A 24,504-nucleotide genomic window follows, 5' to 3' on the forward strand; every position below is an offset into this window, starting at 1 on the left:
TCTCGAACGAGTGACTTAATCATTTGTAACCCAATTCCTCACTAGCTTCCTCTATCCACATATTCCTCTACCCCCATTCATCTCTGCCTTCTTTGAAAATACCCAGGTTTGACTTGTTGTAACTGCCTTCATTATAATTATTTTTTGTGTTTCTACTTTTTAAATCTAGACCATGATGAAATTCAAAAAAAAATATCAATGAGGTTTTAAAAAATTAAGTAAAAAATAATAACAATTTATTTAATGGAAAATAAAAAAAATTGTAATTAAAAATGTAGTTAACATAAAATAATTTAATTATTAATAGTAATATTAATAATTTTATTTTGAAAAATTTTAATTAGAAAAATTAATTTGAAAATAATTTTATTTTTGTTAGTACTTTTATTAACAAATTTAATAATTATATATTGTTTTTATATATTACAACCTATTACTTATAAATTAAAATAATAATATTTTTGAATCGAGTATATTAAATTCATACAATAATAATATAATGTCAGTATTCAAATGATACGTTTTTTTTAAGTACTCATAATTAACACTTACATTTTATATACAAAATTATAACAAATACAAGTCATGACTTTTAAATTTTTTTTTTTGGATTACGCACCGCGTAACCACATGTTTGTTTTACGGTCTATGTGACTAATTCTGCGCCTTTTGAAGTTGACCCCATAATTTCAAAGGAAAGATAAATTCAAGAATTTAGGAACAGAAACGAATCCGGAAGGATTTGAACAGTAAATGAAAAAGTACTTCTTACTTCTTATATAGCTGTTGTTTCACCCGATTCTTAAGTTTATAGCACTTGGACAATTCCCAGACACGCCTTCTAGTTAAAACGCTGCGTTTTGCCATCCCTTCGAATCTTTGACGCTGTGACGAAAGCGGAGATTAAAAAATAAAAAAAAACTAGAAGCTTAGAGAGGTCGGAGACACCCCGTTCGACCTTCGAGTGTGTGGACTGGAGCCCTAACGCCAGCCGCCGCCTTGCACTGCCGGACCTCACAGACTCCAGGATTCCCCTGCTTCGCCGGGGCGACGACGACTAGAGGAGTCGCAGACTTGTTGGAGGAATATCCTTGCTTTTTCAGTTCGCACACTTGTACGACTGGTAAGTGTTTTTTTCGAGCTTCTCTCTCTCTCTCTCTCTCTCTCTCTCGACCAAGGGACCAGAGGTCCAGAGCCATCGCCACGCCCCGTTTATATATATATTACTTTAAATTTCTTGATTAGCCTAGCTCACTATAAGGCATCACTGCAGTACTGCATTAGCAATGTGCGACAGAATCGAGAGGCCCGAGCCGTTCATTGTTTGCCTTTTATCATTTTTAAGTTGCTACTTATTTTTCATTAAACATCTATTATCATATAGTCTGAAATTTTGACTCGCTAGTCACTCAATCTAGTTTTTAAGAGGAAAGGAAAAATTTTGAACATTTTAAAATTTTAAAACGAAAGAAAATTAAATAAGAAAAATTTACACATTAAAAGGGCACAATTCACTCATTGCCGGCAGCACTTTATAAATTTGTCCCACGTTATTAAAATATATTTTAATGTCTGAAAATTCTCCAACACTACTCGAGAACTCTTGGTATTGTATTGTAATATGACTTTAGTTTATCCTATGAAAACTATAATTACAATAGAACACTACATCCTTGATTTTTTTTTTCAAAAAAAAAAAAAATACGACAAACTTGTTGACATTTATAATGAAAGATTTCATATACTAATTTTTTTCCAAAAAAAAGAATATAAAATTTCATATTTAAGTATATATATATACATATATATATATATTTCAATTAGTGCCTCATATCCTAAATTTGTAGAATTGTCATATTTTTGTATATATATTGTGTTATAATTGTGTGCATGTTCATGTCCTTTTACAAATAAAGCATAGATTTCTTACAAATAACTTCCAATGTATGTAGTCTAATTTATAAATTATTTTTCTGATATAAAAAGAAATTCTTTAGATAAAGAAAGAATGTACAATCAAGAGAGAAGACATCTCCTTAACAAAATATGGGAATCCTCAAGAAAACCAAAAAAATACACAAAAAATGAAAAACAGTAAAAGAAAATCAACACGCCTAAGAAGAGACTGCCAATCGCGCTGAACATCTGAAATACACATCCCCTTGAAATTTACAATGCCCACACACCATAAAGAAGCCATAAAAAGAACCTTTTCTCACACCAACCAATATGGTAACTTCTTCCCTTAAAATATGCGCAAGTTACATTCCTTCCACAAGCCCCAAAACATTGCAAATAAAGCACAATTCCATAATGCAATTCCTTCCTTCTTCCTCCCAAACCCGACAAAAGATATTGCCAAGAACTCCACTGTTCTAGGACAAACCCAGCTTTCTCCAAAGTAATTGAATAGCTTATTCCAAACCTTCCATGCAGAATCATAGGGCAAGAGAAGAAGCGATTAAAAAAAAATCACAAAGATTATTATCACTCATCTACACATGCTCGTTGTGATCTTATTATTATTATTATTATTATTTTTTAAACACATCTTCTCTTGCACTGAGATTCTGCATGGAAGGTTTGGAACAAGCTATTCAATTACTTTGGAGAAAGTTGGGTTTGTCCTAGAATAGTGGAGTTTTTGGCAATATCTTTTGTGGGATTTGGGAGGAAGAAGGAAGGAATTGCATTATGGAATTGTGCTTTATTTCAGTGTTTTAGGGCTTGTTACATATATATATATATATGTATGTATGCATAAAAATAGAACAATAGACTCTATTTGGCCTACAAACCCCCAATGCTAATTATGGTAAATTTTTTTTACGATAACCAATCAAAACTTCTCTGTATAATTAAACAAGTAGAAAATGAATTTTTTGAGAATGATCCATAAAATCAATCAAATCAAAGAATGCTAAAACAAAGAAAGAAACACAACCCCAAACGAAACTGCTCACAATGACAAACCTAATAAGCACTATTGAAGAAAACCCCTTTTTAGCCCTTTTCCACAATAGTTAATAGAGTACCACAAATTTTCCATTTCATGTTGTCCTTTGTTAACCTTATTTTCACCACCATTTGCTTGCATCTTTGGCCTTTGCCCTTCGAATTAGCTAATCGTAAACCCATTTTATCTTGAAAATGTTGAACACTTGAACATGGGAGCTGGGAACAGGCTAACTCGTCTCTTTCCTTGCCCATGCCATTGTTCTCTGAATCAGAAACTCCCTTTTAGACCTCTAGCAGAGATGAAGGCTTAAAGGAAAAATCTCCCAATACATCAGAAGAATCTGATTCAAATATGAATTGTTCACGAACCTGTCAATAAGTAACCCTCCATCATAGTCAAAATCATTGTCCAACTCATCCTCTTTGTTTGAAACGTCACCCCATTTTTACTTCTCAGTAGAATTTCCTTCATTGACCTTTTTGGGTAGATCTATTTTGACCTAAGGCTCCTCGATGTAAAAATTATTGTTGCTATGTCTTCTCTAAAACTTACCTTTCCTCATGTTTACACTAAAATGCCTCTCAATTGAGGAGTCTCTTTTATCTATGCTCATTTGCCTTCAATGAGTATAGTGATAATTTTGACTTTCCAGTAATTCGAGATTTTGTGCCCCCATCCATTCCCACATTGTTATAACTAGAATTCATACTATCTCGATCCCAATTAGCAAATATATTATCCTCCGTCTGCATATTGTAACATTCATCCTCCAAAGGAACCCCTCTGAGCTTGTCAATTTTCAGAATGAAATTATCTCTCCTCCACATGCTCGTTTTGCCCAAAACCAAACTTGCTATTCCCTTCTTTTTCAAAACCCAATGTGTCGCGAGCCTCACCACTCTCAATGTACTAGAATAACTATTGGGGGGCTTGAGGTGAACTCAACTGGACAACCTCTTCACTTGTACATTATGCCCTTCGAAACATGGTTGGTCTAGTGAAATCTCTTGAGCATTGGAGTTCTTAAAAACCCTTAGAAGATCCTTTAAGAGCCCAAAAAATTGTAAATGGACCCGATATCTCTTAATTCCCTTGGCTTATTTCCAAATGATTAGGCCATATCAATTGTAAAGCTAAGAATGCGTGAGCCAGCCCATTCGATGCCTACTCCATTCTTTGGTGCTTTCACCATCATCCCTTCCCCTTAGAAACCCTAGTTTCCTAGAAGGTCCTTGACCTCTAGCTGCCACCACTCCATCACTCACCATTTGGGAGCCTCCATATTTTCCTCATCGCCATCCACCCTTTGCTGTCTCTGAACAACTAGATAGAACCTTCTTTTAGCACTGGGGATCATGATTCCTTGGAGATTGAGCCACAACTTAACTAGTCTTCTTTGAACCCACAATCTCTTGCAACTCTTGCAAAAACCTCCATTACACTATGCTTCCTCACCTCTAGGAATGAAGATTGCCCAATCCTTGTTGTTTGATCTTAGAGCAACTCTATAAAATTGTCCTTGGGTTCTGCCTCTAATCCTCACTCAAAATTTTACCTTCTTGAACTTTTTCTAATGAGTGACTTTCTCCGATTTTGATACAAGTGAGGGCGAACATTTGCGTACCCATCTAGCGGCCAATACCATCGGCTGAGATTTTGAGTTTCCTCCTCTAGAAACAAAACCCTTGTCACAATCATCTCCTCTCGCATATCAAAGGATTTTCTTTCAATTTGCACTGATTGAATCCATCAAAATGAACAAGAAGAGAACTAGGGTGAGAATGAAAGTAAGTGTGAGAGCAAGAGATGCGCTCTCAAATGTTAGTGTACGTACTTAATATATTTTTGACTGGAATACTCTCTCTTTGTCCCTCATAAGTAGTGTGCAAGTGCATTAACTCTACTTTCAGTGCCGTCCTTCCTAAAAAAGAGAGGTCTAGGAAGGTGAAATATCTTAGGCCGATAAGTCTTCTAATTGCCTCCACATTTGACCTTGCTTACCAATTAGTGGTCCCCTCCCCAATGCTTTGCAGTGAGGATTGCAGGAATAGGGTGATGGTGGAGGGGCTTGATTGGAAACCCTTCAGGGAGGAGACCACTAATTGGTTAGTAAGGCCAAATGTGGAGGCTATTAGAAGGCTTGTGTTTGATATGGATAGAGAATTAGAGACGAAGTCCTGGGACTAGATGGTTTCACCGTGGTTTTTTTCTAGGATAGCTAGGAAGTGTTGATAGACGATGTGATGAGATTTGTTGGGGTATCCCATAGGAGTAGTGTGTAAGTGCATTAACTCTACTTTCATCGCTGTCCTTCCTAAAAAATTGAGGTTTAGGAAGGTGAAATATTTTAGGCCGATAAGTCTAGTTACTAGCATCTACAAAATCCTTACTAAGGTATTTTTTAGGAGACTTAGGGAGGTGTTGGGGGATACTATTTTAATGGCCTGGTCTGCATTTGTCGAAGAGAGACAAATTGTAGATGTAGTCTTGGTAGCTAATGAGGTGGTTGAGGATATGAAAAGGAGAGGTAAAAAGGGCATTGTCTTTAAATTTGATTTTGAGAAAGCTTATGACATGTTCAAATGAGGTTTCTTGGACAAGGTGTTGGTTACAAAAAGGTTTTTGGGCTTTTTTGGCATAAATGTATTAGAGGCTGCCTTAGTTCAGCTGATATATTAGTGATTATCAATGGGCAGTCTAAGGATAGGTTTGGGGTTTCTAGGGGCTCAAGACTAGAGGATCTGTTTTTTCCTATCTTCTCCTTGTTGGTAGTGGATGGTTTGAGTTTGCTTGTGTTTTGTGCCTAGGATCTAGGTATTGGTAGTCGGTAGGGAGGATGTGGAGGTGTCTCTTTGCAATTTGCGGATGATACTATTTTTTTCTTAGAAAATAGTGTTGAGAAATTTTATAAGTCCTTACTTTGCTTAGCATCTTTGGTAAGATTTTAGGTAGCATTTGGTTCATAGTTAGAATCAGAATTAGAATCAGAATTGAAATCAAGTAGAATCGGAAACGGAATATTAGACTCTTGTCTCATGTTTGGTTTGACACAGAATCAAAACCAAAATTATATTATAGTATTCGGTATATAACGACATAGGAATTAGAAATGAGCTTAGCTTATCAATTATGACATTATAGTATAAAAAATTTCTTCAATTAATTTGATATGGAATAATAATATTATAAATATATCATTATTATATTATTTTATGAAGTTATATAATAAATATTTTTACAATAAAAAAATTTTGATAATCAAGTACTTGGTTTGCGCTTTGCATTTTATATTTTGTTATTAGTATTTTGTAAGGTTGCATATTATATTTTGTTATTTGTATTTTGTTTTAACTATATTATTAATATTACATCTTATTTTATATTTTATAATTATTATATTTTAATCTGTAATTTTTTAAATGTAAATAAAAATCTCATATATTATAATATTATAACATAATTTATTATTTAATATGAAATAATAGTATAATAAAACAACAACCATAGCATTATATTTTATTGCATAATAGCATTATATTCTTTTGTATATTATATCACTATTAAATTTTACTATTATATATTTGTATTACTGATATTAATAATTAATATTTTATATTTATATTCATGATATTAATAATTAATATTTTATCTTATTTTAAGATTAAATATAATAATATTATGAATAAATAATCATACCACAATTATATCATAGTATTTTATAATGTAATACTATCTATTATTTTTTATGTGTTATAATATTATTATATTTAACATAAATATTAATAATAAGGGTTATAATATTTTATATTAAAAATAATATTATATATTTATATTTGGTGATATCATAATATTAATATTATTTTAAAGATTTATATAATAAGTATTATATTAGATTATATATAATATCATATTAAAATTATTTTTAAAATTTATGTAATATATATTATATTATATTATATATAATATATATGCACTTGTATATATTTATTATATAATAGTATTATATCCTTTGATATATTATATCATTATTAAATTATTATTATATATTTATAATTGATAATAATAATAAATATTTTATTTTATCTTTAAGACTATAAATAATATAATAAATCAATAATCATATCACAATTATATCATAATATTTTAATATTTAGTACTATTCTATTAAATTTTATATGCTATAATATTATTAAATATAATAAAAAATATTATATTATTGTATAATAGTATTATATTCTTTTGTATACTATATCATTATTAAAATTATTATTGTATATTTATAATTGATGATAATAATAAATATTTTATTTTATTTTTAAGATTATAAATATAATATAATATAATAAATCAATAATCATACCACAATTATATCATAATATTGTAATATTTTGTACTATTCTATTAATTTTTATATGTTATAGTATTATTATATATAAAAAATATTAATAATGATGGTTTAATATTTATATTAAAATATATTATTATATATTTATATTTAATGATATCATAATGTTAATATTATTTTTAAAATTTATGTAACATATATTATATGTAGGCGCACGTGTATGTATGTATGTATGTTTGTATATGCATTATAAAGAGTAGGGTGATAAATACTATGTTTTCAGGAATCAGGATTGGATTCTTACTCGGAATCAAATAGTAGGCAAAAGGGGGAATCCCATTCCTACATTGAATGGGAATTGGAATGAGATTACCATAAAACAAATGCTAGGAATGGGAATCAACCATTTCAATTTTATTGCTAGAGTTGATTACCAATTACCAAACACCGCCTTAGAATTGAAAATAAATTTGTCTAAGAGTGGTTTAGCAAGCTCATCTATCTTTGGGAGTTAGGACTACTCGCACTGGTGCTTCCCCATCCAGAATTCTCATTTATTTTTTCTCTTTAGAATTCCACAAAAGTCTTTGGGCACTTGGAGAAGCTAATGAGAGATTTCTTGTGGTCTGGTTATGGGGAGGACAAGAGGGATCACCTTGTTAGTGGGGAGGCAGTTTGAAGACCAAAGCCAAAGGTGGTCTAGGGCTGGTAATGTGGTTTCTAAGAACATCTCCTTAATAGGCAAATGGTTATGGAGATTCCCTTAGAGTCTAACTCCTTATTGCGCAAGGTAATTAAGAGCAGGTATGGTATTTATAAGAATGGGTGGGATACTTGGTGGGGTAGCATTGTTACTCATGCCAGCCTTTGGAAATTTGTTTCACTTAGTTATGGTTATTTTTTCCCCTCGTATGTTTCACTGTTAGCATTGGTGATAGGGTTCATTTCTGGAAGGGTAATTAGGTGGGTGAGACTTTGTTGGAATTTTTAGTTCCTCGATTGCATAGATTGTCTTCCATCCATAATAAACCTATTTCATAATTCTATTCTTCTAATGGGGGGCTTTGTGTCACAGAACTTCCTTTTATTTCTGGAGTCCTAGTGGGAGAGAGGTGGATGAACTTACTTGCTTGTGGAATGTTCTGAATTCCTTCAATCCTACCAGGAGCGGAGATGCTAGGCTTTGGATTGGGGGCTGTTCGGGGTCTTCTTTCATTCATCTTACAAAATCTCTTAACCACCCAACTCATTCCATCTGGATAAAGTTGTGTGGAAGGCAAAATCCCTCTCAAGGTTTGACCTTTCATTTGGACTTTAGTTCTCAACAAGAATAACACAAATTCTAAGATTCGAGGTTTAAACAAGGAGGCCTCACAAGGCTCTCAGGCTAGATGCATGCATGACATGTCATGAGGAGAAGGAGACTAATTGTCATTTTTTTTGGCATTGGCGAGGTTTTTGTGGAACAACCTTTTCTCCTGCTTTGGTGAGGTTTGGGTGGCCCTGCAAGATTGTTGATGAATTAATAGTGGTGCACTTTTGAGGTTTTGGAAGGGATAGAAAAAGGAGAACTTTTTGCAATTGTGCCATTTTTGTTGCCTTGTGGACACTTTGGTTTGAGAGGATTGCTAGAATCTTTAAAGATCTGAAGGCTCCTTTAGATTTGATTTGGGAGAAAGCTACTTTTTTGGCTTCCTTTTGGGCTCATTCTTTTGTGGTGTTTTTAGGGTCTCTTGCTGTCTGATATCCGTATGGACTGGAAAGCAGCTTTGATGTAAGTCCTTCTGTATTTTTAACTTTTTCTGTTTTTTGTTGTTATGGAGGTTGCCTTTTTTTGATAGCAAAAGAAATTCCATTAATAGGGAAAGAATTTACAAGGAGGGAGAATAAGATACCTCCCGAAGAAAATCTGGTCCAAACCAGAAAAAAAACTAGAACAATAAAAAAAAGAAAAAGAAAACATCAAACCACCCAATTCCTCCTATCCCTATGTAAATCCTGAAAACTAGTTTCCCTAAACTTCTTACGGAGGACGCCTTATGCTCCTCACTCTGTAATTTCCCCTGTTCTTGCTTTAGTGGAAATTTTGTTATCTGGGAAAATGCGTTGACTTACAACCATGGTAAGAATTTGTGTTAAATTTAATTATGTGCCAAAAAATTTGTATAAGTTATAAAACTAAATAATAAATTTTAATGTAATGAAATTAATTAATAATATTACTATAACGCCAATGTGCTAAATTTATCTATATGTTGTAATAGATTAATATTAACTCAATAATCATATGCTTAATGTTAGCCCACAATAATTCTTGTATTAGCCTCCTCTCTATGTAATTATACACTTAATCTTTTTCATAATTTAATATTAACATACAACAATCGTTGTCTTGATTTTCTCTCTTTCTCTCTCTCATAGAATGAATTGAACCAACCCCCACCTCCCATGAACGAACCCCCTCCACACTTCCTCTTGTCTGCTCACAGATCTAAGCAATGATGGTGGCAATCCACAACGATGAAGTGACAATGGTTAAACTCACCTTAGTTTATGGCATCAATGGCTTATTAGACCATCTCTCTTCACCTCTATTTTTTTGCTACTTTCTTTTCTATTTTTTTTTTTTTTTGGGATCTAGCATTCCAAATTTTGATTTCTGCAGGACTTGTTTGATGGTCAGGATGCATCTCTCTCTCCCCCTGACACAAACATGCAGGTGGGAAAAGAATGTTTCTCTCTCGCGCAAGGTAGCTTGCTCTGGCATGCAGTAAATTGTGAGTTACCTTTGTATTTTTTATTTTTGTATGTTATTGACTTATTATAAATGTATATTCATTTTTCCCGAGTTAACATTTTGAAATCTACGTCTGAGGAGACATGGGTGAATATGGCTGCCATGTATCTTGATGGTTCAGCATTTCAGCCAAGTTCTGGTGGCAGACCTGTAAAAACGCAGAGCGTGAAGTGCAATTAGATCCATACTTTTTTTAGAAATAATATTCTTTTAATAAAGTTGTAAAATATGTATATTGTACAGCACTTAACAAATGAAATAGTTAAATGTCTCATTGATTGTGCAGGTCTCTACTAGTAATATTGAACAATGAGTTGGAAACACAATACTTAAAGTAACAGCCTTGTTTTCAAGTTTGCACTGGAAGTTTATGTTCTGCTGTCAGTTTGAAAGTCCCTGCATCTCTCTTGCTCTTGGCTGAATCTTTAGTGCGGCTGTGCTGAGAGCGTAGCCCAGCATGATGATCTGGCGACCCCACTCATCACTTAACTGCTCTCCCTTGTTCTTCAAGACCGCCATGCATCTTCTTCCCTCTCTCTCCCCACGACCATTCATCTCCACCCTTCCTCCATCCCTTCCCTCCTCCTTCCTCCCTAAAATTCTAACCCTCCCTCACCCTCCACCCCAATCCTTGTCGTTCTCCTCCTCTTTCTTTCCCTTACATTCCTTAAGAACTCATGGCTTCGTCCCCAGTTGCGGCCTTGCTGCCGTTGTCCGCTGCATTTCCTCTATTTCTTCAGCCCATACCTTGGAGTGGAACGAACCCCCGGTTCCCTGCTCAGAGGTCAGCAATGGCGATCATGGGATTGCTGAAGAAGAAGATACAAGGCTCCCCATTTCAGTTAGAGCCTACTTCTTTTCCACTAGGTTTGATTCTCACTTTGTTTACTTGTGCTATTTATTTTGTGAATAATATTTGTTCTCAAGTTCTAATCCTTAATTTTGGATTTTGTGGGTGTAGTGTGGATTTGAGGAGCTTAGTGGATCAAAACAAGCACAATTTCATCCCCCCAACATCTCGTATGACTAATTATGTTGTTTTTAGGTTCGGGACAATTGCATCTGAACACAGTGTAAGTTTTTTTTTTTTTTTTTGGGGTGGGGGGGTTGTTGACTGATGCTGGTTCATTAGAATTTGCTGCTATTAGATTGTATGTTTTCTTCATTTTGTTATTTGAACCATGCTGATTCTACTACTGTTTGCTAAAAAAATTGGGTTGGAAGTAAATATTGCTATTTAATCTTATATTTTATGTAGTTTCAGTCTGTAAGACAAACAAAAACCCATCTAACACAAGCTGAAAATTTTAGGGGCAGCTGAATGGGGGTCATTCTATTCTTGTGGTTTGCTTACTGCAATTATAATTATTGAATTTTAGATTATAATATTTTTTCCAGCTTTTACTTATGAACCAAGGGGCAGAGCATGATTTTCTTTCTGGTTGAGTAGAAACTGAAGGAGAAGGAAACAAATACAAACTCTTGAGTCTCAATTTTATGTTATTCTGTTTAAAGAAAATGAACTGAAAAAAGCTCGCCTTTATTAAACAGCATAGTTGTGTGGGGCTTTCTTGAATGCAAGTTTGTGTTTTCCCAGGTTTGATTGATAAAAAATTTTTGATACTCAAAAAGTTATTTTACTTTGTTTCTAAAGACTCCATGAAAACAAAGTTTTTTTTTTTCTAGTTCATTAGAAACTTGTTTCATTGATCATAACATTGTGGGTTTGATGTAGGCAAAAGGAACGCCATGGTATACTGTCTCAAATGTTGAGCAAGTGAGTAAGAAAAATATTGGCTTATCATTCAATTTTGAGACAAAAGTTTTACCTGCCTCAAATATCTTGTAACTAAGTATGCTGTGTCTTGGTTTGGGAACATCTGCACATTCGACCCTTAATGGGATCATATTAGTTCTTGTGTAGATATTGTTTGTTCCAAAACTGTTGCTTATGCATTTTAATTGCTCACTGCCTTTTCTTTTATTTGAGTAATTTGAGTTTGTCCTGAGAGGATATCTTCCCTTTTAACAAAAATTAGAGAAAATTATTTTTCTTAGGCTAGTTTATTAGTCATTCTTGATTGGGAAAATAAAAGAGAGAGGGGAGGGGGGGAGGGAGGTGGTTTGCCAGTTCTTTGTCCACAAACCCCTGTGAAGGTTGCATGCAGTTTCTAAGTTCATAACCCTAGCCCATTCCCATTTTGGGTGAACGGATTTACTAATTATTTGATTCCAGTTTGTAAAAGAGATCTTGCATTAGGAAATAGCCCCTAAAAGCTAAAAAAGCATATCTGGGAAAATTAGAGGAAAATCTTCTTCTGAGCCTAGTTAGTTGTTCTTGATAGGGTAAATATGGGAAGCATTCAAAGAGAGAGAGGGGGAGGGAATAGATTCTGCCATTTTTTAATAAAAAATGAATGGGGAGGGAGGGAGATAGACTCTGCCGTATTTTTAATTAAAAATGCATGTTAGCTGGAGAAGATTAAATTGAGATGAGAACTTCAATATTGCATTACTAGCCAAGGTTATTAAAATCAGGATCCTACATAGGATCGTTAGGAAGTTAAACAGTATCGAATTCGAATTAAGGATTGTAAGATTCTACTATCTAGATAAATATGAAAAATGCATTTGCATGTTATTGTTTTCATTTATTTCTTAGAAAATTGGCTAGTAAGTTTTGAAGACTCAAAAATCACAAGTAGCCGTATGGTAGAGCTCTCATATGACAAAAAAAGAGGAATTGTTCAAATTGTTGTATTCCTAACTCAATCAAACTGGCTTATAATGCAAACAAAATGCTTATTTATAATAAGAAAACAAGAAGATAATATTTTTTTTGACACAAATCAGTTATATCACTGAACAAACAACTACAATATTACACCCAGTTTTTTGTTTTGTGGTCTTGAAAAACCAAGATAAACTGTCAAGCTAGCTTCAATCATTTGTGTCAGCATCCCAGCCACTATTTGTCTCATTAGTATCATTAAGATCATCACAAATGACTTCATCAAGCCCCATTCATTAAAATTATTTCCATCATTATCATTAGTGTCAAATGCATAATGTTCTATCTATCGTTTTTCTTGGGGGGATTTCTTATCCCCATTTCATTGCAATTATGTTTTCTTTTTAATTGACTTGTTTTATTATCTAAAAAATAATCACTAATGAACCAAAAATAAAATTTTTGAGTCATAATTTTGGCAATATAGTGTTAGAAGTTATATATGTCTTTTAGTATTATTATTATTATTAAGTGTGTTAGTATGTTAATTAGTGGGAGTTAGTAAGGGTATTATTGTCATTAGAATGTATTTAATTTGTATTATAAATAAAGGTAGAAAACTATCTTCAAGTTAGGTCATTCATTTTAATCAAAATCTTAACATGGTATCAAAGCATGTACCAACCTAAACCCTATTCCCCTCAGCCGTCACTGGAAAAGCCATTCCTGCGGCTGTCCTTCCCAGATCCACCTCCACCCATCATTATTTCACAAAACCAACCATATACCCAGAAACAAAACCCCCCGATGCCTAACCCCACAAAACCCCATCGCCGGAGGAGCTCCCACGCGCTGGCCAAATGCTAGCAGTGCTGACTCCACAGAGAATGAGTGAGTTTCTGGCCACCTCTTTCCTTTTTTTTCCTCTACCATGTGAGTTCCTTCTCTAGACAATATTATCAAGCTGATGGCCTGTTTTTTGCTAAAAAGTCCAACCTTTTTTGACCATGCACCCATGGTACTCCGTTAATCTCTGTTCAGGGTTTGTGAATGCTTCTTTTTTAGTTTTTTGGAGCAGTGACAGTGTTCGTATGTCCACTTGTGAGGCTGTGGCAGTGCTATATTCGGTTGTGAGTCGTTCAACTCGTCCGTGGTTGTGTCGGTGCTTCACATAGTTTGTGATTGTTTCGATTAGTTTTGATTGTTCTTCTTGTTTGACATTGATGTGGCTGCTGATTTGTGAGTGTTGGCATGGAATCTATGAATCCCAAAAACTAGTTTCCTACATCGCTGCCATAGGTAACGACTCAAAAGTTAGATGGAAAGAACTATGTTCAATGGTATAAAGCTGGTTGGGTTTATTTAGCAAGATTAGGAAAATCTGACCACTTGCTCCAATCTAGACCTCGCAAAGCAGATCGGGTCGGATAATCTGTGGCTGATTATGAGGTGAGGATATCACAAATCATATCTGACTTATTTAAGTTGTAGATTTATGGCGGTTTAGATCGGATAATCCGTGGCGCATGGCGGATAACCTGTCATTCTCATCCCTAATATAATATTTTTTACCATTTGATAAACAATTTATTTTGTAACATAATAATTGAAATTATTTTTAAAATTATAATTTGGTAATTGTTTAACATTTAATGATTAATCATAAAATTATAATTTTGTTTATTTTTTTAGAACATGAATTTAGAAGCTATTGTTTTGATCACGGGAAAATTGAGTATTTAGGCTTAAATTTGAATGTTGGCATGGGGTAGACTCAGAGGCGCGTACAATAATGCAAGAGTTGGGAGTGTGAGATTAAGCCTTGACCAATAGGGCTTATGCTAATTAAATTGATGCCTAATAAGCATGGACATATGAGATTATCAATGAATTTAAATATTAATTGTTAACAAATAAAGGAATATCCATCGGATAAAATCCTAAATCTGTCAACCGACTCATTTAGAGGTAGATAAAAAAAGTTTAAAACATATTCGACTCATTTAATGTGCAGATCGGTTATTAGTCGGTTTAAGCAGATCATATTTGGTTCGGATTAACGAATTTTTATTCATTTTGCTAGGCCTACTCCATTTTGATCCTTTTGATGAGAAAAGAAAAGACGTGTGGGTTCAAGAAGATGTCTTTGTTGTTTTCATCTCATGGATTTTGATGGAGGCACAGATTGCATGGATGTATATGCATCTAGATATGTGCAAGGAGATTTGGGATTATGATTTATCCCAGGAGCACTTTCAGTTACAACAAGAGGATAGGAGTATTGCAGATTATTTTGGAGAGATGAAGCGTATTCAAGAGGAGATTAACATCGTGCTACCTATAACTGTTGATGTTCATGAGATGGAGAAGCAGAGGGAGCATATGACAGTCGTTCGTGTTCTAGCAGGCTTGAGACCTGAGTTTGAGGCAACCCAGTCCCAGATACTTAGTAGTGTCGAGCCGCCATCATTTATCGATGTTTATTCTTGTGTCTTTCGTGTTTCCTTTAGCACGTATTCTCCTGCTCTTGCATCCAGCTCTAAGAGGACAGCCTTTGCTACACAGGGTGATTTTAGTTCTCCACCAAACAACTGCAAAAGTTATCGAGGTGGTTCAAGTTGTTGTGGTGGTAGAGGCGAATGAGGTAGAGGTACTCCTTGCAAGTGCACTCATTGTGGATGGAGTAATCTTATTATTGAGCAGTGTTGGGATCTCCACTATAGACCTTCACGTTTTGCCAATGCAGCCACCACCAACTCCACACCTTTGGGGGCAACCAATGCAGCCACCACCGACTCACCTTTGGGGCCAAGTGGGGGGCAACTTACTGTATCCATGTCAGAGGAAGAGTATTCCAAATTCCAGTAATATCACGTGTCACAACAAGCTTCTCCCCATTGCATCTCTTGCCCAAACAAGTAATCCCACAGTATGTCTGCCATCCGGTACTTTTTGTCCTAGTCCTTGGGTCATACATTTCACTGTCATTGATCATATCACAAGTATACCTAGCTTCTTCTCCACTTTTCAATATCCTGCACATTTGCCTTATGTTATCCACCACCACAATCAAGGGAATTGGGACTGCAAATCCCACTTCTTCAATTTCTCTTCTTTATATATTCCCAAATTTCCTTTCAATCTTATGTTCATCAGCAAAATTACTGAATTCATGAATTGTTCAGTGTCATTCTTCCTTTATTCTATGATTATTTAAGATTTGAAGACGAGGAAGACAATTAGCAAAGTTCGTGAAACTGGCGGACTCTATCACTTTGAGCCGCTATCTCCTTCTACCGCATGCACTGTTGCTGCCACGCACTTCCAAATTCATTACTGCGTGGTCATCCTTAATTTGAAAAGTTAAAATGTCTTCTTCCAAGTTTGAGTTTTGTGCCTAGTCTCGATTGTGAGTCTTGTCACTTGGGAGAGCACCATCGTGTTCCTTCCTTTCGCTTCTGGAGTCAATGAATGGGCTGCAAAACTTTTATGTTAGTTCATTATGATGTTTGGGGTCCTAGTAGGGTTGTGTCCAAGTTGGGTTTTTGGTACTTTGTAACCTTTGTGGATGATTATAAGAATGACTTGGTTTTATTTAATAAAAGATCATTTTGAATTATTTCATGTATTTTGTGTCTCTTGTTTTGAAATAAAGACTCAATTTGGTTTGCCAATTGAATATTTTGAAGTGATAATGCTAATGAGTATTTTAGTGCACAATTCACTACTTATATGACTTAGTTTGGTATTGTTCATCAATCATCTTGTGCTCAACACTCCACATCAAAATAGGGTTGCAGAGAGTGAAAATGGACATATTCTTGAAATCACTCGCACGGTCGCACCTTACTTTATCACATGTATGTACCTAAAATGTTTTGGAGTGAGGCTATACTTATTGGTTGTTATTTGATCAATAGGATGTCATCCTCTCTTCTTAGTGAGGAACAGGCAGATTCTTAACCCTGTACTTATTGCTAATGAATGCCTTGATAGTAGATTGAAAATTGGGGTGCCAAGGCTACTTTGCAAATTAGACGTTGAGAAGTCTTTTGATCATGTAATTTGGGGTTTTCTTATGCATTTACTAGAATGGGGTGGGTTCTCAGCCAAATGGAGGCGGTGGATTTTCTTTTGTATATCTATAGTTCGTTTCTCCATTCTGATAAATGGCACTCGTTGTGGGTTTTTTGAGAGCTCTAGGGGGTTGAGACAAGGTGACCCATTGTCTCCTTTGTTGTTTGTCTTGGTTATGGAAGCCTTGGGGAGAATGTTGGATAAAGCTATCCATGATGGTCGCATGTCAAGCTTTGGTGTGGGGCGAATAAAGGGAAGGGCTTTGGTGGTGTCTCATCTTCTTTTTGCGGATGATACTCTAATTTTTTGTGACGCTGATCCAGATCAGATTTTGTTTCTCCGTGTGATACTGATGTGGTTTGAGGCGGTCTCTGGTTTAAAGATAAATTCGGGCAAGTTAGAGTTGGTTTCTGTTGGTATGGTGTTTAATTTTGACTTATTCTTGCACGTCCTTGGCTGTGAACAATGTAATCTTCCTATGACATATTTGGGTCGTCCTATGGGAGCCAAATTCAAGGATAAGACAATATGGAACCCAATTTTGGAGAAGATAGAACTAAGGTTAGTAGGGTGGAAACGTTTGTACTTATCTAAGGGAGGTAGAGTCACGTTAATTAAAAGCACTCCATCTAATTTACCCACTTAACTTTCTATCTTTATTTCCTATTCCTACTGTTGTGGCTAACCGTATTGAGAAACTTCAAAGGAATTTTTTATGGGGTGGCATTGGTGATAAACCAAAATTCCATTTGGTTAAATGGGATACTGTTTGCTCTCCCATTTCTTCGGGTGGTTTGGGGATAAGTAAGGTAAGACAGTTTAATGAAGCTTTGCTTGGGAAGTGGTTATGGAGATTTGGGATGGAGAAGGCTGCTCTTTGGAGGCAAGTGATAGAGGTGAAATATGGCTGTGAATGGGGTGGTTGGTGTACTAGGCCTGTTAATGGTCCACATGGTGTTGGCTTGTGGAAAAATATTAGTCGGGGATGGCCTTCTTTTTCTTGCCACGTTCTATGTGATATTGGAAATTTTTCTAATGTGAAATTTTGGCAAGACCATTGGTGTGGTGAGACATCTCTTGCAATCAGCTATCCTGATTTGTATAGATTTTTCCGAGATAAAGAAGCTAGCGTGGCTGAGCTTATGAAGTTTGATAATGGAGTCTTGTTTTGGGATGTAAGTTTCTTAAGGGGTATGCATCTTCGGGAATTAGAGGCCTTGACTGGTTTTATGGATACCATATATGGTGCATCGGTGAAGGGGTCCGGTGAGGATAAGATGTGCTGGAAATCTGATAGAGAGAAGGGCTTTTTGGTTAAGGGTTATTATGGTATTTTAATGGGCTCCAAAGATTGTGGCTTTCCTTGGAAAAGTATTTGGAAACAGAAAATTCCATCTAGAGTAGCTTTTTTTGTTTGGACTGTTGTTTTAGGGAAATGCTTAACGATTGACAATTTATGAAAAAGAAAGGTTTGGATATTGGATTGGTGTTACATGTGCAAGTGTAATAATGAGACGGTTGATCATCTTTTTATTAATTGTCTGGTTGCAATGGACTTGTGGGTTATGGTGTTTGGTTTGTTTGGAGTGAGCTGGGTTATGCCGCAATCTGTAGTGAGACTTCTAGCATGTTGGCAAGGCAGATTTGGTCGTTATCGAAATGGGTTTATTTGGTTGATAGTTCCTCATTGTTTATTGTGGTGTCCTTGGAGGGAGAGAAATAGTAGGTGTTTTGAAGACAAGGAAAGATCCATTTCGGATCTGAAGCTGTTTTTCTTTACAACTTTGATGGATTGGTTGGCTACTTTGCGAAACCAATCATTTTCTTCTGTTTTTGATTTACTAGATTCTTGTAATTTCTGTTTTTGATTTGTTTACCCCATGTACACTCCTTGTGTACTTGGTGTTCATTTTTTATATCAATAAACTTATTGCTTATCAAATTTCCTACTCTATTCTCTTTCCTAATTCACCTTTATTTTCTCTCCCTCCTCATATTTTTGGGTGTGTCCTTTGTTCATCAACTAACTCTTGGGGTGGATATTAAAACAGGCTCCTAGAGCTTGATATGAAAGGCTAAGCAAGTTTTTACTCAAAAATAATTTTTCAAGAGGAAAGATAGATAACACTTTATTTATAAAAACCAAAAATAATGATATGCTTATAGTACAAATTTATGTTGACGATATCATCTTTGGAGCAACTCATGAAGATTTTTGTAACGAATTTGCTACAACTATGCAAAGAGAGTTTGAAATGAGCATGATGGGAGAGTTAAATTACTTCCTAAGGTTACAAATTAAACAAGCTAAAAATAGAACATTCATAAATCAAACTAAATATGTCAAAGACATGTTAAAAAAGTTTGATATGGAAGATAGTAAACCCATTGGAACTCCTATAAGCACTTCAACAAGTCTTGACAAAGATAAAAAAGGAAAACAAGTAGACACCAAACATTACCGAGGAGTGATAGGAAGCTTACTATATCTAACCGCAAGTAGATTGGATATCATATTTAGTGTATGTATGTGTGCTAGGTTTCAATTGGCTCCTAAGGAATCATTGAGAGTTCCCTCTAGCTTCTACTACCATGCCTTTGGTTTCCTCATTTGATGATCATACTTCCCATGATGTTGATCCTCCTATTGCTGTTTGGAAAGGTAAATGCATATGTACACAACATCCCATTCCCAACTATGTTTGTTATGACTCCTTATCACCCTCCTATTATTGTTTTGTTACTGCTCTATCATCTACTTCCCTTCCTAAATTTGTTTTGGAAGCCTTAGTGCATTCTAGGTGGAGGGATGCTATGGTTGAAGAGATGAATGCTTTACATGACAATGACACTTGGGACTTGATACCTTTTCCTCTTGACAAGTCTGTGGTTGGTTGTCGCTAGGTTTACACTATGAAAGTCAACCCTAGTGGTTCTATGGCTCGTCTAAAGGTCTATCTTGTTGCTAAGGGACACACTCAGGTGTATGGTCTAGATTATTCAGATACTTTTTCTTCAGCTGCCAAAATTACATCAGTACGTTTGTCATCTCCTTGGCTAACACTTGTCACTGGCCTTTGCATTAGATGTGAAGAATGCCTTCTTGCATGGTGACCTTGAGGAGGAGGTTTATATGGAGCAACCATGTGGGTTTGTTGCTTTGGGGGAGTTAGGCTTAGTGTGTCAGCTCAAGAAGGCTCTATATGGTTTAAAACAGTCTCCAAGAGCATGGTTTGGTTATTTTAGTGCTGTAGTACTTGAGTTTGGTCTTCAACTATGTGCAGTTGATCATTCCGTGTTTTATCGTCATACTTCATTGGGTAGGATCCTTCTTGTTGTTTATGTGGATGATATTGTTATTACAGGTGATGATGATAAAGGTGGTAAGATCCTTCTTGTTGTTTATGTGGATGATATTGTTATTACATGTGATGATGATGAAGGTATTCAAAGTCCCAAACTTTTTCTATAGACTAAGTTTCTGACCAAAGATTTGGGATTGTTGAAAAGCTTCTTGCGTATAGAAGTATCTATATCTTGTATGTTTTGTCACAGAGGAAGTATGTTCTTGATCTATTGGACGAAACTAGATTGTTGGGATCTAACTCGGTTGATGCACCCATGGATCCTAACAACAAGTTAGTGCTGGATATGGGTGATTTGCTACCTAATCCTGGACAATACCGGAGACTTGTTGGAAAATTGAATTATCTTACAGTCACTCAGTCGGATATATCTTTTGCAACAAGTATTTTGAGTCAATTTCTAGATTATTTGAGGACAAGACATTGGGATGCAGTAATTTGCATCTTGAGATATCTCAAAGGTGCATCGGGAGAGGTCTTTTATTTCCTGATTAGGGTCGCACTCATATCCATGGACATACAGATGCAGATTGGGTTGGATCGCCTTCCGACTGGAGATCCACAACCGGGTACTGTATCTTTGTTGGTGGTAATTTTGTTTCTTGGAAGAGTAGGAAACAAATTGTAGTGCCCAAGTCAAGTGTTGAATCAGAATATAAAGCTATGGCTCACACTGAACTTGTTTGGTTGAACATGTTGGAAGAATTGGGCATTTCTCATTCTCTGCCTATGAAGTTGATGTGTGACAATCAAGTTGCTTTTCATATTGCCTCCAACCCGGTTTTTCATGAGTGGATGAAGCACGTTGAAGTTGATTGCCGCTTTGTTCAGGAGAAACTTGTGCATTACTACTACTTATGTGAAGTTGGATATGCAACTTGCTGATTTGTTTACCAAAGCGTTGTGGGGTGCTCATGTTAAATTTATTTGTAACAAGCTAGGAGCATATGCCATTTGTGCTCCAGCTTGAGGGGGAGCATATGTCTTTTAGTATTATTATTAAGTGTGTTAGTATGTTAATTTGTGAGAGTTAGTAAGGTTATTATTGTCATTATAATGTATTTAATTTGTATTATAAATAGAAGGAGTGACCTATCTTCCAAGTTAGGTAATTCATTTTAATCAAAATATTAACACATAGAATAATGAAAATCACTTCCTAAGCAGTCCAATTCATGTATAAGTTATTAGAGACAAATTCCAAGCCTATAAGACAAGCAATATGGAAAAAATTTTAAATATAAATGTATGCAGCATTTTATAATCCCACCTCAATCTCACCAGCCCTATTGATTCTACTGTGATCCTACCAATTTGTGATTCTATGTAGGATCAGGATTGTTTTGGGAAAGTAGGATCCTATGATTCTATGATCCGGATTGCGATTTTAACAACATTGCTGCCAACATTTATATGCCTTGCACTTTTGTTTTTCAGCTTTTCAATTGGCCATTTCCTGCTTGGATTAGTTATAAGAGCTACTCCTACACTTTTCCCAGTTCTTTTTCAAAAAAACAAAAAGGGATATAAGTATAATATACTAGAACAATCTTGTTGGCGTTGAAAGTTCTATCATAATATATACAAGAAATACATTTTAGATATTTCTTAAGTTATGTTCTAGTTTGGTTTCTTGAAGAAAGTAGGGAGTAGCACAACATCTTGTTTTGGTTAAGTCTATAAAGAAAGACTATTGGAGCTTTAAAGCAGGCATTAGAGTACCTAATGTTTGCAAGACTCAGTGCAGGTATCCTTTTTACAGTTTGCTCCTACTATTTTGTCATTGTGAATTGCTTTTACTGTTCTCTAACTTCAAACTTTATCCTAAATCAGAGGTGACATATCTGCTACTCATCTTATCATCAGCATTATGCATTGCTTTGCTTTCTTTATTTTATATTTCACAAAGCAAAGTACCATTAGTCATGCTTGAATGCATTTGTGTACCACACTTGAATTCTTTACATTTAATTTATTTAAGCTTGTGAACTTCTGTCAATGCTTGTCAATGACAATGCAGATTCAAATGATTTTCTTAAAGCTGTGTTTATGTCCTTTTTTTCAGGGTTTGGGTGCTAGCTTAAGTGGAAGTGACTGTTGTTACATGGTAGTTTTCCAATATGGTTCGATAGTCCTGTTTAATGTTCATGACAATGAGGTTGATGCATATCTGAAAATTGTTGAAAAACATGCATCGGGGTCGCTTCCTGAAATGAGAAAGGATGGTGAGCATAGCATTTGGATCCAGAATTTATTTTGTTTTAATATTTGATTTTCGTATATCAGCAGTTGATTTTTTCCTTTGATTGCTGTGTTATGTCTAAAAATTTAAACAATTCACATGTTCATTTGAAATGCAACAAAAAAGTGCAGCAACAACCTCATAACTAATAATAACTAATATCGTGCAAGAATAAAATAATGGGAAAGTGTTATTGTTTTGCATTTTATTCTAGAAGCTTGATTGCTTCTCTAATGTAGATGCCTTTTGTTTCCACTTAATAGTATAGGCATATTGCTTATGGGTTCTATAATTAGTGAACCAAGGTTGTTTGGTGTAGCCACTTAATGGCTTTTAGTGTCGGAATCAACTAGTCTTTTTATTTGGTTAAGTAATCTATCAAGATGCCGCTTTGGACTCCCTCCCCCCAAAAAATCGATATTGGCAATTTTCCCAAAAATACTCTCTCTCTGTCTCCCTCCCCCCATTTTTTCAACAAGCTTTCTTTGGCTTAATCTTGACCCCTATCTTCATGGGTGACATGGAATTAGTGATATCACTTGTGCTCTCCTTTTTTCATTGATCCCTCACAACTTTTTCTGATTGGTTGGCTGGAGATAGCCATGGCCAAGTGTTGTGAGCCAAACTTGTTCAAGGCATTATGTTTGTGTGTGATCACTTTTCTTGTGTGCGTGGGATGGTTAACCATCATGTAAATAGTAGTGTAGGTTTTTTCCTTTGAGTAGGATGATGCCTTAATTAAAAATGTGAGTATGATTCCTTGGTCAATTTAATATTTCTTAGTGTCAAAGTTAGAATAAGAAAGCTTTTTAAGGGAGGGTGAGTGTCCTTCAGTCATTGTAAAACTTTATTATATATTGTAAACGTGTTTAGTCTACTTGCCTCCCTCGCGAAGCACACTTTGTCTACAAAGGTAATAATGAATTGCGTTGCTTTACAGTTTACCATGTGACTCTTACTTGGTTTCATGATTGCTTACAACTTTTCTTACTTTGTATTGAATGGTTGTGAATTTGTACATAAATGTATGAAGGACTAGAATGATAATGTCTTAACTAAAGAAGACATAAAAGAGAGGTGGAGATACTTTGATAAGCTGTTCCAAATTGAAAGCTTGAAATTGGAAGTGACAAATGAGGAAAAGTTTAAAAATAGGAGATTTATTCGCAAAATTAGAATCCTTGAAGTTGTGATGGCTGTAGAAAAAATCAAAAGTGGGAAATCTATAGGACCAGATAATATTACAATTGAAGTTTGGAAATCTTTAGGGGGTAAAGGAAGTATATTTTTAACTAATCTATTCAACACTATTAGAAAAACCAAGAAAATGTTAGAGGAATGGAGGAAAAACACGTTAATACCTTTATATAAAAAAAGGCAATATTCAAAATTGTTAACTTTCGCGAGATTAAGATTATGAGTCATACAATGAAACTATGGGAAAGGGATTGAACAAAGAATAAGGCTAGAAATGAGGGTTTTAGAGAATCAATTTGGTTTTATGCTTGGGAGATTGACAGTAGAAGCTATTTAGATTTTAAGAAGATCAATGAAAAAGTTTAGGGAAAAGAGGAGGGACTTGCATATGATTTTTATTTACCTAGAAAAAACCTATGATAGAGTACCTAGGGAAGTTCTTTGGGTAAAATGGAGGAGTGCGTCAGGCATGTTATGTGATCGTAGAATACTTTTTAAATTAAAAGGAAAGTTCTATAAGACTTCTATAAGGCCATCTATGCTTTATGGGTTAGAATGTTGGGCAACTAAAGAACATGTACAAAAAGTAAAAGTTACCGAAATGAGATTGTTAAGGTGGATGAGTGGTATAACATTAAATGATAAATTAAGCAACGAGCATATACACAATAAACTTCGTATAGTATCTGTCAAAGACAAGACAAGGGGTGGCGTAGATGCTTCAGACATTTGAAACGTAGGTCTAGTAGAACACCTGTGAGAAGGAGTGAGTTATTATTTTTGATATTAAA

At 34.9% G+C, this 24,504-nt stretch overlaps 1 protein-coding gene across 6 annotated transcripts in view; it reads left to right on the forward strand.

The window, feature by feature from the left end:
* Positions 1-808: 808 nt before the first annotated feature.
* Positions 809-24,504, forward strand: part of LOC131162085 (protein RETARDED ROOT GROWTH-LIKE-like) — a 31,190-nt gene continuing 7,494 nt past the window's right edge. The window contains exons 1-6 of one of the 6 annotated variants that reach the window (XM_058118222.1): positions 809-1,123; positions 9,970-10,081; positions 10,388-10,968; positions 11,063-11,174; positions 11,837-11,878; positions 22,340-22,499. In XM_058118222.1, the coding sequence (XP_057974205.1) occupies positions 10,559-10,968; positions 11,063-11,174; positions 11,837-11,878; positions 22,340-22,499 (724 nt within the window). In that variant the 5' untranslated portion in view covers positions 809-1,123; positions 9,970-10,081; positions 10,388-10,558. The remainder of the gene's footprint in view (positions 1,124-9,969; positions 10,082-10,387; positions 10,969-11,062; positions 11,175-11,836; positions 11,879-22,339; positions 22,500-24,504) is intronic. The other 5 variants (XM_058118225.1, XM_058118223.1, XM_058118226.1 and 2 more) reach the window with 5 other exon arrangements.

Source organism: Malania oleifera, chromosome 8, assembly GCF_029873635.1.
Source record: "Malania oleifera isolate guangnan ecotype guangnan chromosome 8, ASM2987363v1, whole genome shotgun sequence".
Lineage (NCBI taxonomy): Eukaryota > Viridiplantae > Streptophyta > Magnoliopsida > Santalales > Ximeniaceae > Malania > Malania oleifera.